Genomic DNA, 16,350 nt, shown 5'->3' on the forward strand with positions numbered 1-16,350 from the left:
GTGTTAAATAAGCAGAGAGAGAGAGAGAGAGCTCTAGAAGGAAGTTATGAAAAATGAACTAAAAACAATTTACAATTTTAAATTTAACACATGGGTTTGTGGATTGTGGAAAAGTCTACTTTTAAAACTAAAACGTAAAAACTTTTGTAAAAAAAAATTACCTTTTAATATTAAGAAAATTAGCAACAAATTTCAAAAAACCTCTGAGCTAAAATGCGTATTTTAATCACGGAAACAAAACGAAGCAAAAAAGGTTTCTAAAATGCACTAAATACAATGCACTAAATCATGTCAATAGTTACGTTCTAGGAAGAAAAAAAACAAAAACTTCTTTCTAAACAAAATTGAAGATTTTTGGTGATCACGTCATTTGCGCACAATATTACGATTAGAATAAACCCATTGGCGTCTATTTACCAGTTGTTTTTCCTGCCAAAAAACCAGTTTTCCTTTTTGTTATTCAATAAATTTTATAAAGTGTAAGGAGGAGAAAGTATCAGCTGTGTATTGACGAGAAATTTCGTTACAAAATTGAAAAAAAAATTGAAAAAGAAAGGAAAACAATTACAAATTTTAACCTAAACAATTTGATAATTACATTTGTTTAACCTTAAACTTTTCTCTTAGCTTAGATAACTTTTTTTTCCATATTTAACTATCTATAGTAATGAATCATTTCTATTTAAGAACCTATTCATTTTTAAAAAATCTGTAGCAAAGAAATAAAGCAATTATTAATCAGTCTTTCTTTTGGCCAAAAAGGCAATATACACAAAACTTATACCACAATATTATACCTCTCGAGACTAATATTATACATTTAAAGGTATCAGTCAGTTCAAATACCTAGCGACTATTGCTACAGTTAATGATGTCAAAACAGAAATTAACAACAGGATGATGGGTAATAAGTGTTATTTTGTATTGAAAAACGAACTGAAATCAGTATCAATAAAATTGAAGTTAATTAATATAATACTCTAATTAAACCTGTATTACCTTATGACAGTGCATACTGGCTTTTAAATATATCTGATGGAAAAAAAACTACTAATTTTTAGGGGCCGGGATAGCCTGGTTGGTTGAACTTGGACCCATGTCTGAGCGGTCGTGAGTTCAATTCCCTCTGACTGTAGATTCCCAGTGTAGTAAATGGTGACTGGTGCACGTTAAATCTGTCGGATCACAAAGTTTTCCATTTCTCATAACGAATCATACCTCTAATGGCGCTGAATTGGAAATTGATCGTTCTCTGGTTCTGGTTAAAATTACCACATGTAGATGAATGAATGGGTCCTCCCTATAAACGGACAGTGACGTGTGTGTGGCTGAAATCGTATTCATGGCTATAGATGGCGTCACCGAAAAACAAGAACTGAACAATCTGCGTTAAATTCGCTTGGTTTCACCAAGCAGGCTTGCTGGTATTGGCATGTGTCTTTAAAAGCAACAACTAATTTTTGAAAGAAAATTACTCAGAGCCACCTTCGGAGATGTTAAAGAAAGCTATGTATAGCAGATTCAGTACAATTATGAATTATACGGAAAATTTAGATTATAATTTCCAAACATAACTCCCGTTATTTAATCTTATAGAATAAGATTGCTGGGTCACATCTGAAGATAAAATGGTAAGATTAGCTGTCTTTTGGAAAATTTACTGGAAAAAAAGAAAGGGGAAAACCAAACATCAGATGGTGATTCTGTGGATAAATATCTGAAAATTATGGGCACATATACATTCATTTTAATTTTTATATTAATTTTTATATTAATTTTTATACAAATCAATATCGAGTGTTCTGTTTCTATGATCGCGTTTTCCTTCCCCATTCACCTAAGTAACGTGTGTGTAAGACGTCAGTCTATCCTTTCCTCTTTCGATATTTTAATTAATTTTCATAGAGTTACTTAATTTTAAATATTTTCGATTCAAATTTTTAAATATAAATATGTCATTTAAAACATTACATAAAACATACTCAAACTAGCTAATCGCAGCATTTAAAGCATAAACATAAATATGTCATTTAAAATATAATATAAAACATACATAAAATAACTGATCCCAACATTTAAATCATAAACAAAAATATGTTATTTTATTTTTATGTTAATATGTATTTTATTATCTGATTGAATTTGATAATTTAAATGTATTTGAAAACCAGTAAAAATTAAAAAAGTAAATTTAACTTTCAAAATTTCACAATTTGAATTTCAATTTCAGCTTTTTGGTTTGAATTTTTACTTTTTATTATGAACTTTGCAGTTTCTAAATTATTTCCTTTCAGGCTGCAGTTAATAATTAAAACATATTTAATTCCGAGGAAAATTTAAAAATTAAATAACTGGAGATATTTTCCTTTGGCGAATAAATCTATTCGATTCAACGAAAGTAATTATGATTTTTCTGTCAGTTTTTTAACATACGTATATAATTTTAATTTCAGCATAAGTAAGATGAGTAAGCAAAGTGATCTGAAAATAAAAGAAGGTGCAATCAGTTTTGAAGGTTAGCGAGTGATTATGAACAGGGAGCGTAGCTGATAATTTAAATAAGAGAACATTAGTTTTTGAGTTATTTATGTCTAAATCGAAGGTTTCTTTCAAGGTGCCGCGTTATTTAAATTAGCGAAAATTATTAGAAGAGAATTATGATTTTTTTTTCTAGTTAGTACTAAAACGTCTGGTGAAGAACAGTGCATTTCGTTTTACCTTGTATAAATTTCTAATTTATTTTGGAGTAATTAAATGTGCGCTTCCAAAAAAGAATTTTTTTTAAAAATTAATCCCCTCTAATGTTTTGATTTTTTCCGTTCTATGCTAAACAGCCTTATTGCGAGCTTGATAGGTGAAAAAGAGAAGCTACCTGAGAATAACTATGCACGCATTTCCGAAGATTGGTGAACGACAACAAACTGAGAACGTTACCTCAAATATTATTTTTAAGAAATAAAAAAAATTATTAAGGTGTAAAGACTGGGGTATTAAATAAGACTAAGGGAAAAAAGCGAGCGAAACGATATCAGATCAGATAATACTCAGCGGTATTGGGGGTTGACGAGAGAGAGCGAGTAGGTGATGGAGCCTTTTATGTAATTAAATGTCACTGCTTGCAATGTACAAGTTCTTTTTGTGTTTTGTTGTACTAACACTTTTAGATTTCATTTGTTTTTCATTTGATTTGCTGAAAGTTGTTATAAAAACAGTTATTACGAAAGTTACGTAAAAACTACATTGATTTAAGGTTTAAAATTATTTAAAATAATCATTTCCGTGGCTCATTTCATACAACATAATTAACATACAATAACTTAGCAATAAAAAAGAAAATCACAAATTAGTCCATTTACAGTAGATATACTGAATAAATACTTTAGCAAATTGGTTGGAAAATGCAAAGTTCCATGTTAAATTCGCTTATTATACCAGCGTTTATTAAAAAAAATTTAAAACTAATTTCTTTAAAAAAACATTATGAATAATTAATCTTGAAAACAATGAGAAATTTAAGGAGAAAAACATTCTTGCGAAATGACCGTATTACACAGCAATGATATTTTCGGTTTAAAAACAAACATGATTCTGGTGAATAACACCAAAATTTAAACCATTCATTTGGTAATAATTCCGTTCAAATGGTGACGATTTACCTTAAATGACTGTTTTCAAATTGTATTTCTTATTAGTACACATTTAGTGAAAATACAAAACTGAAAAGTAAATTCAAACAAATAAATTATTTTTATTCCAAGTAAATTATTTTTACTCAAAATAAAATTACCAAATTTTATCACATTTATTAAATTTTAACACATTCACCGAATATAAGAGCTGCGGGTTTGCAAATAAAATTACCAAGCTTTTTGATGTTCCTTCAGAGATAATCACGACAAACACGATAAATTTTACCATATTCTGGTTGATTTGACCATACTTTTTTTCTCAGTGTTACAAAGTTTCGGATGATTATTTTCCTAAACATTATGTACTTCAGCCATTTCAGTCATCTTCCCCATAACAGGTAAGCAAATTCACCATATTCTGGTTGATTTGACCATGCTTTTTTTCTCAGGGTTACAAAGTTTCGGATGATTATTTTCCTAAACATTATTTTCTTCAGCCATTTCAGTCATCTTCCCCATAACAGATAAGCAAATTCACCGAATTAAAAGGGTTCTCAAATTCACTGAATTTAAGGGAAACCTATTCCCACATTATTTAATTTTTTAAATAAAAGTAGCTTAATACATTGTGAACATTTTTTAAGCAACTCCTGTATCAATTCAAAACGGAGATAAAAAATTAAATATATGAAAATAAATTTATTTTTGAAAGGAATTTTCCACAGATTTTACAAGAAGCATTAGTTGCTTACTAATCAGGATTTTAAATTTCATGTTTTATCATTATGCTTCGTTACGTTTATTTGACAAAAATAGTAAAACTAATTTTCAGCTCCATTTCATCTATAATGTGGACTGAGTCAGAGTTGGTTAAGAAATGGTGGGGACTACACGAGCCCATTTAACTCATAAAGAAACCATGTAATCTCATATACGGGCCAATTTGCTATGCTACTTGGGTAATAATATTTACTTTCTTTCATTTATTAATTGAATGGCGGTTGTTGAAAAAGCTTTATTATAACTGTACTTGGTAAACAGCCAACTTTTTGTTATGTCCGATTCATTTGTTTTATATCAGCTCACCTTTCTATTTCATACAGAATAGTGCCACTAAACGGTTTAGATTGAATGTTGGATTTAATAGTAAAAGAGGTTGATGCTGGTTTAACTACGCTATATTTAGCATACGCTATATTTATAACAGTCAACGGTGCTGTAAATGATGTCTAAACCGAAACAAAAGAGATATGAAAATGAAAATAATGAAAAAAAGGAGGAAAGGTCACTGAGGCTCCTCGGGATCGTGCAATCAGAATTGATCATGTGACCTTGATACTCTTAAAACTACAAGTAATTCACACATTTTCAAAAATAATCATTAATAAAATTTAATAAAACTCCTTAATTCACAAATGCTGGTATAATACAGAATCAAAGAAGCTACTTTGAAAAATCAAAAATATGAATTAAAGTAATAAAAATGTATTGTTTATACTATTTCTTTTGAAGCATAAAGAATAAATTTTTAAGATAAATATAAATAAAAACATTTCAGGAATGTTTCAAAACTAACCTTTTCCTTTGACTAAACATAAATCAATTAAGGATTGAATAACTTTCTTACATACAGTTAAAATAAGTAAAATGGCGTATTTATACTATCGTGTCTGTTTATTTAATATTTTGAGGAAAGCAGTTAAAACCGCAACTATTTCTAATTTGTGCTTTCCCATTTAAAATTAATTTTGTCCCCTTGTTAAATATTTTTATTTTTATTGTTTTAGAAGCTCGATATTAAATCAAATTTCAATTCTTTTAATGAAGTTATGAACTTAGTCGATATTTTGAGGATTAACTATAGTAAAATATTTTTCCTATAAAGTATGTGTACGAACTTAAAATTCTATTCTACAAATAATTTGCTTTCTAAAAGACAATTTATTTTTCTAAAGAAGAAAAAAAGAAAGAAAAAAAACGTCTTTCCTCAAAATAATATTGATTTTTCTAAATGGTTTCCCTTACATAAAAAAATTTATTATTCTAAATAGTTAAAATTCCTTTTTATAAACGAAAAAACTATTTTGTTTGAAAGATAAAAAAATATCTATCAAGTTTTATAGTAAATAATATAAAAATTAAATTTGATTTTTTTTAAAGAAAATACATTTGAATCCTGATTTTCCTAACATAATATACTTCGAGGCTTCGTAGTGATCAAAAGAAAAAACCAGGACAAAATCTAGATATTTTTGAAGCAGTAGACATTGCTAGACTACTTTTAAAATGATAAACTAAAAAATGCAAAATTTTCTCTACTTAAAAATAATAAAGGAGAGTTTTATCACAAAAGAATAAAAAAATATAATATTTTTAAATGCTGAATCATTTTGTTTAGAAAAGAACGTTTTAACTGTTCAAAATACAGTTTTATTAATAGAGCACTGAAATATTCATAATCGTTTTGAAAAATATGAAATTTCGAAAAAAAATTCCGAAGAATCCGATTAATTAAGTTTTTATTCCGAAGAATTAACAAATCCGATTAGTTAATATTCCCTTTAATCAATATTCACCTAGATCTCTTAAATCAAATACATAATTTTGCAAACATTTTTGTAAAAAATTGATTTTGTGAACGATCCCTTACTCAAAATTAAAAAAATTTATGATATAATTATTGTATTGTTGATTGGAATCGATCATTTTTAAATCCCGATGAAGGAGATGAATCAATTGTGAAACTACAAAACTCAATCCTTCAAAATATATTACTGCATTTGCTGAAAATGATAAAAAAGCGCATTACGCCTAAATTCATCACCATAAGAATTCGATAATGTAAAATATAGTTTCTTTTTTCATATAATGGCTGAATTTTAACACTAAAAATGCAGTCACAATGCAGTCAAAATGACTGCATTGTGAAAGAATGTGTAAAGAAATTTGTTTAATTAATTTTTAATATTTTTTGTANAAAAAGTTTCATGATTATTTTTAATATTTTTTATATTATTTACAGTTATATGACAAGTTATTAGCAAATATTAACGATAAAAAAATTTACTTCACTTGGAAAGAAAATATTAATTTATGCATTATTATCTGTACATTTTTTGCAAATGAAAAAGCAGTCAAAATGACTTCCTTTAGACAACGTAGCGTTAAAAGAAAAAAAATATTGAAACAGTGAATTCTGTGGGGATAGGGCAGCTGAACCATACGTAAAATTAGTGGACGGTCTCCGCTTTTGAATGATCGAATTGTTGGCATTATTAATTAAAGCATTAATTATTAGCATTCTTAATTAAAATGAAAAGATGTTGAATCGAAAATTCAAATCATTTGATTTTTTACATCATTTATAATATTTTAAAATCCGCATTTATTTAAAAAAAATTAAAGGTTTTGTAGACAATCAGGCACAAAACAATCAGGAATAACAGGACAAAAATCTATATTTCAAGACAAATGAAGACAAAATATTTTTCATCCGGAAGATCAGAACTATTACGAAATCTATTCTACGTACTTTGCAATGAATCCAGTTCATAATAACTTAAATGCCCAGAGTACTTTTTTCTAAAAAGAAAAAGAAAAAAGAAGGAAAAAAACGTAGTGTTCATGCTTTTTTAAGTTTCAACAGGAGCAGAGAATCTTAAACATTCCTGTTTTGCGTCAATTTATTTTTTAATTTCGTATTTCAGTTAAAAATATGCTATTATTTTAATGCGCTATCTATCAATTTTTAATTATTTTTTAGAATAAATTTAATAAATTTATATTTTACCTTTAATTAGTTGACTCTTTAAATTTACTTAATAACTATACATTAAATAGCATCCTATCAGCTAATTTAGTTTTGTATGCAGTTTATAGTATGACAAAAAGGAGAACATACTAGAAAATTTCATTTTGTATTAATAATAGGGAAAAAAATTTCATGTACTTGTTATACTAACCTTATTCTATTTTTTATAGAGAATTTAGCTATATTTATAAAATATTGGGGAAGCATAGTAACGTTATTTATCAGATCAGAGTTGAAAAAAACCAAATAAATTTTTTTTTGTTTAAACCAATTTTCTTTGTTTAAAACGGTTTTATTTTGATTTATTTAAAACAAAGAGGCAAAATAATGATTTACACTTTAAATTAAAAGTATTTAAGCTATTATAAGGTTTAATCAGGAAAATTTCTTCAACTATAAATTAATATTATCAATAAACAATTTAGAATATTTACTTTTCTTTCATAGACATTCTAATGTATTAAAAAGGAATACCCGAGGATTCTGAAGCTGCTCATACAAGTTAAATTGCACTTAAACTTAACATGCAAATAAAAATTTTATGTTCAAAAGTTATCTTAATAATGTGTAAAAGAATGAGTTCCCTTTGTTTGTCAGTATAAAGGAAAATTCCCTAACTTAAGCATTATTTGGTATCGCTATTAGCTGTATTCAATTTAAAACATTTGTATAAATTTAATTAATTAAGTGTTCTTGTTTTTTCTCAATTGAATTCAGACAAATAGTAAGGAGTGCGTAAAAAATTAAGGAAATATATTTTTCAATTCAAAAGTATTTGAAAAAAAATGGAATGATGAAAATGACTAAAAAGAATCTGATTGATTGCATACATATGCGTATATAAAATAAAGTAAAGGTATGTACTACGAATGATTTAATGATAAATAATAAGTAGAATATTTTATTGTCATTTTAACGCAATATAGATTTAAGCATAACAATATATTTATAATGAATCATTAAATAAAATAATATACATTGATTAAATTTTAAGTGAAGCTAGAATATGCTTCATTATATTTGTATTGTGCTCTTTAATAAAAGCGTTGTATTTTGAAAATACTAGAATCAATAATATGCAATAATGCTTTGTTTAAGCAGATAACAGAAAAAAGATCTAAAAATAAACTGAAAAATAATATATGAAATTCAGAAAATCACTCCTTTTCCATTTCTGTTTTTGATTGCAGCAAGCAGAAAGTATTTGCTTTAACTGCAATCAAAATCGTAATTAACAAGATTAAAACAACAAAGAAACTTTAGTTCTTCACTTGTTCTATAGGGGTATTTTTTAAATAACATTAAAAAGAGTCGCGATGGCTCAGGAGAAGGAGAGTTTGCCTTCCAATGAGGTGAACCCGGCTCGAATCCCAGCGATGGCAGGTCGATCAGGTCGATACGAATTCCGCATCCGGCTTGCACCAACCGCAGTGCTGACGTGAAATATTCTCAGGGGTAGACGGATCATTGGTTAGAGTTTTCTTGCCGTTAGTCTAACCGTGGGAGATTTTCGTGGTCATCCTCACCATGTAACACAAATGCGGATTAGTTTCATCAAAAAGTCCTAAACGAAGGCATTTTTCTCCCAATACTTGATCCAGGAGTTCCCTTATCTTCTGGATTGAGTTCAGAATTACAAGGCTACAAAGTTGAACATCGGTAGTCACTGTTCAATGACGATTATAAAATAAAATAAAATAATATAGCAAAATAGCAATGATGCATGAAAGTTTAAGAATTGCATGTCACATATGTTCATTTAAAGTAACATTAGCAATTAAACTCAAGATATATTAAAGAGATTTTTATAGGAAAAGTTACCATTTTTCATTCGTTTATATTTAAAATAAAAATATTTATTTAAATAATGGAATTTTAAATTACTGAAAGGATTTTTCCTTTAAAGAAAGCCAAGCTTGGTTTTTTTTTAAAAAAAATAAATAAATAAAATTTGCTTTAACTCATGGTTTTAATCACAATAATGGTTTAAACCAGAAAGCCCTGCGCTTGATGCTGCTCTTGACTGCAGCTTAAAAAGAAATATTATTTCAATGTTTAATAAGTAAATCAAAAACAAAATAATATTTTTACGAAATTCTGGAATACAACGAAGCATGATTATCTATCTCATTAAAAAATAAAAGTAATAATATAGATATAATAAACAAACTATTTTAAATTTTGTAACGTTTAATATATAAAACTATATAACTACTTGCCATAAAGCTTAATCATTTTTAAGAAACTGAATCAAATGAAATACTTCTGCGAATTAGATTACATCATCTACAAACATTTTAAATTTGCAGACAAAAAATTTCCATGTCAGTCGCCAAACGGAGGGCCCTGGGCACAAACGCGCCCATAGCTCATCCAGGGCGCACCAGTGATGAAGAGGAAGGAAATATCCATGTTCAAAATATGTAATTGCTCTAATTTATTTTCATAAAATTTTAAAAGTTTTCAGTTTATTTTCCTGCCAGATAATGTCATTAATGATAAAGGAACTATATATTTTTTACAGATTGAAGCTAAATGAATACGTATTGTTATGCGATATTATTCGCATAAAATTTTTAATTGCATATTATAATTACATAATGTAAATGATACGCATTTTACACAGCGTTAATTATTTTTATCACCTCGAATATATTTTCAGCATGTTTTCGATTGAGTTCATAGTATAGATTTTTTTTTGACTGAAAAAGTTATTTTTTTTCTAAAGTTTCCTTAAAAATATACGAATTTTTTATTCATAAAATATTAAGTTTTAATCAGTTCTTTAGAATTTTTTTCTTGCGTTTTGATACAATATTTAAAGTTCTTCGAAACATGTTTTAAAATTTCGTTAAAAATACATTTCTCATAAAAAATTTTTTTGTGATTGGGAATCGTTTAAAAATTCAGAAACATGCTCACCGATTGTGTATGAAATATTAAGAAAATTAAATTCTTTACAAAAAAAAATCTCATGCGTATAAATTTCTATAAATGAAAATGTTATAAGTTAAAATGATTTTTTTAAAGGAAACTAGCCATACTTTAACTTTGTTTAACATTATTGAATTTTTAAATTGAATATTTTCTTATTTTATATAATTTTTTATGAGTACATATATCAACTTATGTACATATATTTAGTTTCATAAAGTAAAATTAAACATATCATGAACATATCATTAAACATATCATCAGATGTCTACTTAATCTGAAGTATTCAAAAATAAATATATTTCAAACTTAATATAATTATCTTCTATTATTTTTGTGGTATATCTATCGCTTTAAAATTGTAAATGATTTTGTGATATATCTATCGTTTTAAAGTTGTGAATGATTTTTGCGATATATCTATCATTTTAAAGTATATATATATATTTAAAAATTGGAATAAGCTTTAGTCTATATAATTGTTTATAGATAAAATTTGAAAATTTTCTATTCATGTTTGAAACATGAGGGTCAACATTTGTATTTTTATTTTACTGCTCTACATCTTAATACATTTTTTTCAGGTTTTGTAAACAGAATTTCCTTTAAATAGTCATAAATTTCAGATTAAGTAGACATTTTATAAAATTTTATTAAGTTATTTATAAATATATAAAGTATATACATGATTGTTATGAGGATAAATTTAAAAAATAACAAATAATTGTCCAAAAAGTATTTTTCTTTCCTTTTCTTTTCTTTCTTTCCTTTTTTCGTAATTTGATGGGTATTTAAAAAAATGAATATTTTCCACCATTTCTAGTGTTGAGATCTAAAAATTGAAACATTTCAAAATTTTTTTATGGTGCATGTTGCTTAATTTTTTATTTACTTTTTCACTGTTACAGTTTCATTTATTCATTATTTGTTTATTACAACACATATTTTGAAGAGCATTAGAATCCATTTTGTTTAAAATGCATGATTATTTTACAATTTATTCGCAATGATTCTTTCAAAGAATTATTATTTTGACAATTTTATATAAAATTTTTTTAGGATATCTACAGTTTTATACTTAAAAATATTTTTTATTTACCTCAACACTAAAAACGGGTCAACTACATCAAAACCTTTTTCAGTGAATGTACTTAATTTCAATTTCAAAGGTTTATTCAATAGATAATTTTTTCAAGCTGTCATAAATTTCAAAAATAAATAAACATTTCCTGACAGTCATTAAGAAATTTATATTAATGTAAAAAAAAGAACTAAAATATTCAATTTAAATTTCCCCTTAATTGGTCTATATAAATAGATTTATTTCCTTTGATCCATATATGATGGGCGGGCTTTAATTTCTGGCCACATCCACAACTTTTCCGCATCCACTCCCTTATCGAAGGATCATTCCAGCATCCTCTCGAGTCCTCCGCTCTATTGGCTGAACAATTCTTCCTTTCGACCGGCCGATGTGAGGGATCTTATTATCGTTCTGGCATGCATAACCGCTAGACGTGCCTTAATCATGAGCTTCATAAAATCAGTGCCTTACTCGCCGGCGATAGGGCCGTGTACTACATCTGACTCAACACTATATCCCGAATTCTACACTTGTGGTCCTGGTGGTGAAACATTTTACGTTTATGAGTCTTATACACCTGACAGTTCGGAGATTAACTCACCACCACCTGTTAACTCACCAGAGAATGGATTGGTGACCACCAGGTTAGAAGCTGGATCTGTACCCCCTGTTAAAAAACGTCGTGTGACAGCGAATAAAAAAGAACGCAGGAGGACTTTGAGCATAAATCTTGCTTTTATGAACCTCAGAAAATGTATACCAAATGTGCCGGTGGATACCAAGCTTAGCAAAATCAAAACTTTACGTTTAGCAATTAGCTATATTGGACATTTATGCCAAATTCTGGAGGAAGGAAAATCCGGAGTTTTCCAAGCTGATTTTGGTAAATGCTCTGAAGTCATCAATGGCAGACAAAAGAATGCTGATATGGTATGTAAATCACTTTAATACTTGTATATATTTGGACATAATTGTTGAAATTAACATGAATTATTGTCAGTATAATTATATGAGTGAATCACACTTTGATTCATAAATGTTGAGTCATAGAGTACAACGAAATAACTAATATTAAAATTTGCACTTGTTTTTATGTTTCTAGATACTTGATTAAGAAATTCCAGTCAGAAAATTCTGGCTGAAAATAAACGAACAAGTAAAAAAATGTTATTGCATGTCAGCTTTGGTTCTTTTGGGGTAATTTTAACATTCAAGGTTTGCTCTATTGTAGAGTGAATCATGTATGAAACAGCCGTGAGTATGATATTGAAGTGAATGATTTGCAAATAAATTGCTTATTTATGTATCGTGATCTGTGGCAGAATAATTGCCCAGTCTTGGCAACTTCTGAGCAGTGGCCAGTGAGAAACTAAAAAGAAAACATTACAAAAAAAACAAACTCATAGCCCCCCCTGGACAAACATCTACATTTAAAAAAAAATTGTAAGTTTAAAACCTATTTGGCACCTTGGTGATTGTAGTTGGCGCGACAGATCATGATACTGAAATATCCCCAGTATTTATATAAAATCTACGCTTAAAATCTTTAACTATATAAATCTTACTACTAACCTTTTCTAACTAAACTTAGGTAACCTTACATAACTATCCCTTACATAAAATCTACCAGCAGAACCATTAAATTAGATTTTAATTTCAATGGGAACTATGGAATGAACTTTATTTTCTATAGTAAAAATAAATATTCCTATAACTTCGTCCATATTATTTTTCCATAGTTAAATATAAATAAAGTTGTACATAAGTTTTATAAATATGTTTATAAAAATTAAAGAGTTAAGAAATTTGAGGGAATCTAAATATTATATTCATAAAAAATAAACATACCTACAACTCTGCTTCAAAAAATATTTGATGTAAAATAGCATATCTTATTATACCTTTATTCTTCTTATTTTTACATTCAACAGACACGATTTATTCTAACTGTGCTTAGTTTTTAACGTAACTTGCTCATTATATTATATTTTTTGTCATACGAATTATTGAATCTCGAAAGAAATACATTATGAAATAACATTTTCTTATAATAAGCATAAATTTGTATAAGTAGGTCGTCATTGTTTATCTTTTATAGCGCTATTTTCATTACACCATTTTTTAAGCAAATCACAAAATCAAAATAGTGAAAAAAGATAATAAATATTTTAAATTCTAATTATATTTTAGGATGATAACCGGCTCTTAATCTATTTGTACATTTAATTCGTTTGTTTTTATAAAAACCTAACTGTGAAAGAAAATTGTATCTTTCCGAGTAGAGCAAGAAAAAATAAGTAATAATATAACAATAATAGTAAACAAATAATGCAACAAATTTATATATGACACAAAAAAAAGGAAAATTCTGTTAGTTGCACATAATTGCCCGAAAGATTGCATAGAAATAAATGGCTTGATTCTGATTGTATTTCGAATGCCGATTTCAAGAAAAATAGAGAAAAAAATTTCTATGAAGTATTACTTGCTCCCAAATTGAAAATTTTGATTTTCGTAGCTCTCATATTGGATTTTAAATTAATTACAAAAGAAAGGGATAAGCATTTAGTGTCATAAGTAGTCAATTGGCTAAAACTGAAGACATTTAGTGTAGTCTTAGATATGGAATAAAATAAAAAAAACAATTAAAATACATACATGAGCTTAGTTTTTTTTTAAATTTCAATGAATTTAATAAGACCAATTGCAAGTCGATGAAACAAATAAACTGTAAAACATTACGGTAAAATGTACCGGCACTCCGAGTGTCCCTCACTTTTTGTCATAAAATCCATTTTTACCAAAACATGTTATGGAACAAAAAATCGTAAAAATATTCATTATAAACAGTTACAAATATTCATAATAAATTTCATTTTTCATAGCTTGCCTCTCCTTTAAAAATCATTTAACATATTTAACGGCTTCTAAATAGTTCTAAATTTGGAAAAACTCACTAAGCCTTTAGCATTTGCCTTTTATATACAGTGCACAAAAAAAAAAGAAGAAAGAACCACCTTGAATAACTTCACGTTCTTGGATTCAATCTTAATGATTCGAGGGGAAGATTCAAATATGTTAATTAATTAGTGCAGACGATATTTTGAGTTACGAAATCAGACACAAAAACGTACTTTCTCTGAATAAAAAAATTTTTTTTCGATGAATTTCTGATTCCCAAATTATAGGGGGTAACCACAATCTGGGAAATATGGTCACTATAGTTTGGTCAGTAGAGCGGTCAANATATGAGCAATTCTACAAATAAACGCCAATTAGGCGGCCAAAAAAAAAAAAACATTTTTTGAGGGGGCACACTATTTCTACATCAATTTTCTTCCTTTTTACACCCTAAAAAGGCAAGAAAAATCGTGAACATGAAATTTTTTCTTTGTGACATACTTTAAATGTAAGGTACTCTTTCTGACGTACTCAGATAAATCTGAGCCATTTATTCAGATAAAACGATTTTTACATAAATACAATATTATTATAATGTCTCCCTAAAACGTATTTATAGGGATTTCATGCTATAAGATTATATTTTAGTACAAAAAACAAAAATAAAAAAATTTAATCGAAGTTCGTAAATTGAAAAATATTTTGAAAAATTTAAAATTTGTATTTTGTCATTTACAGTATGTAACAAAGAAAAAATTTCGTGTTCAATATTTCTTCTTGCTTTTTTAGGGTGTAAGAAAGAAGAAAGTTCATGTAGAAATAGCGTGCCCCCCCCCCCCAAAAAAAATTTAATTTCTGTTTGGCCGCCTAATTGCGTTGTAGAATTGCTTATATGAGCAATTCTACAAATAAACACCAATTTTCATACTAAAATATAATCTCATAGTATGAAATCTCTATAAATACATTTTAGAGAGACATTATAATAATATTATATAAGTAAAAATCGTTTTATCTGAATAAATGGCTCCGATTTATCTGAGTATGTCAGAAAGAGTATGTCACAAAGAAAAAATTTCATGTTCATGATTTTTTCTTCCCTTTTTAGGGTGTAAAAAAGAAGAAAATTCATGTAAAAATAGTGTGCCCCCCCCCAAAAAAAAAATTTTTTTTGGCCGCCTAATTGGCGTTTATTTGTAGAATTGCAAAATTATTAATAAAATACAAATACAAAACAAAAGTATAAATAAGTATAAGTTCTTTTGATGTACCAAATCTTTTAAGCTATTAAGGACATTGACTTTGTTTTTGTTTCATTTGATTCAGTAAAATGCATGGAAAACAGTTGAAAAATTGCATAAAAAACAATGTCTCTACTTGCCTAGATATCATCATAGGGGAGAGGGGCCTAGTGGAACCATCTTGAATATTTTTTTTAATTTATTGGTCAAATTTTCTCTAAGATATCTTATGTAGATTAGCAATATTAATGTACACTTCCATGTGCAGTTGTATAATCACACAGTTGAATATTTAAGTGGAAATTTGTAAAAAAAGGTTTTTAAAAGGAAAAAGTATTTTTTAAACTTTCTCTTTTATTAATAAATTTCATTTTCATAATTTCAACAATAGATCATGATATGTTATAAATTATACGGTTTTTTACTTAGTGTGGTGTTAACTTTTGCTCTGTATAATTTCAATTAATCAGGCATAAGCAAACACATTGGCTTCGTGGAGCTATTGTAAATACTTGGTGGTGAGGTTAAAGTGGTAGACAGGACATTGGAGGAAATATGAATTTGTTACAAATGTAACAAACTGGATGACATTTATTTTCTAAACTAGAATGATTTCGTGGAATGATATACATTTGCAAATAGTGGTTTGAAACAAATAATTAAGCACGGAATTTTTACATTAATCCAGCTTTTAAAGTTTTTAAGAAAACTTAAAGGAATTATTTAATCAAATTTGTTAAGAGCATGTAA

General features: G+C 27.3%; 1 protein-coding gene across 1 annotated transcript in view; it reads left to right on the forward strand.

The window, feature by feature from the left end:
• Positions 1-11,795: 11,795 nt before the first annotated feature.
• LOC107443767 (heart- and neural crest derivatives-expressed protein 2) overlaps positions 11,796-16,350 on the forward strand; it is a 32,615-nt gene continuing 28,060 nt past the window's right edge. Inside the window, exon 1 of the mRNA XM_016057736.3 lies at positions 11,796-12,388. Within this exon, the coding sequence (XP_015913222.1) occupies positions 11,903-12,388 (486 nt within the window). The 5' untranslated portion in view covers positions 11,796-11,902. The remainder of the gene's footprint in view (positions 12,389-16,350) is intronic.

Source organism: Parasteatoda tepidariorum, chromosome X1 (genome assembly GCF_043381705.1).
Source record: "Parasteatoda tepidariorum isolate YZ-2023 chromosome X1, CAS_Ptep_4.0, whole genome shotgun sequence".
Taxonomy (NCBI): Eukaryota; Metazoa; Arthropoda; class Arachnida; order Araneae; family Theridiidae; genus Parasteatoda; species Parasteatoda tepidariorum.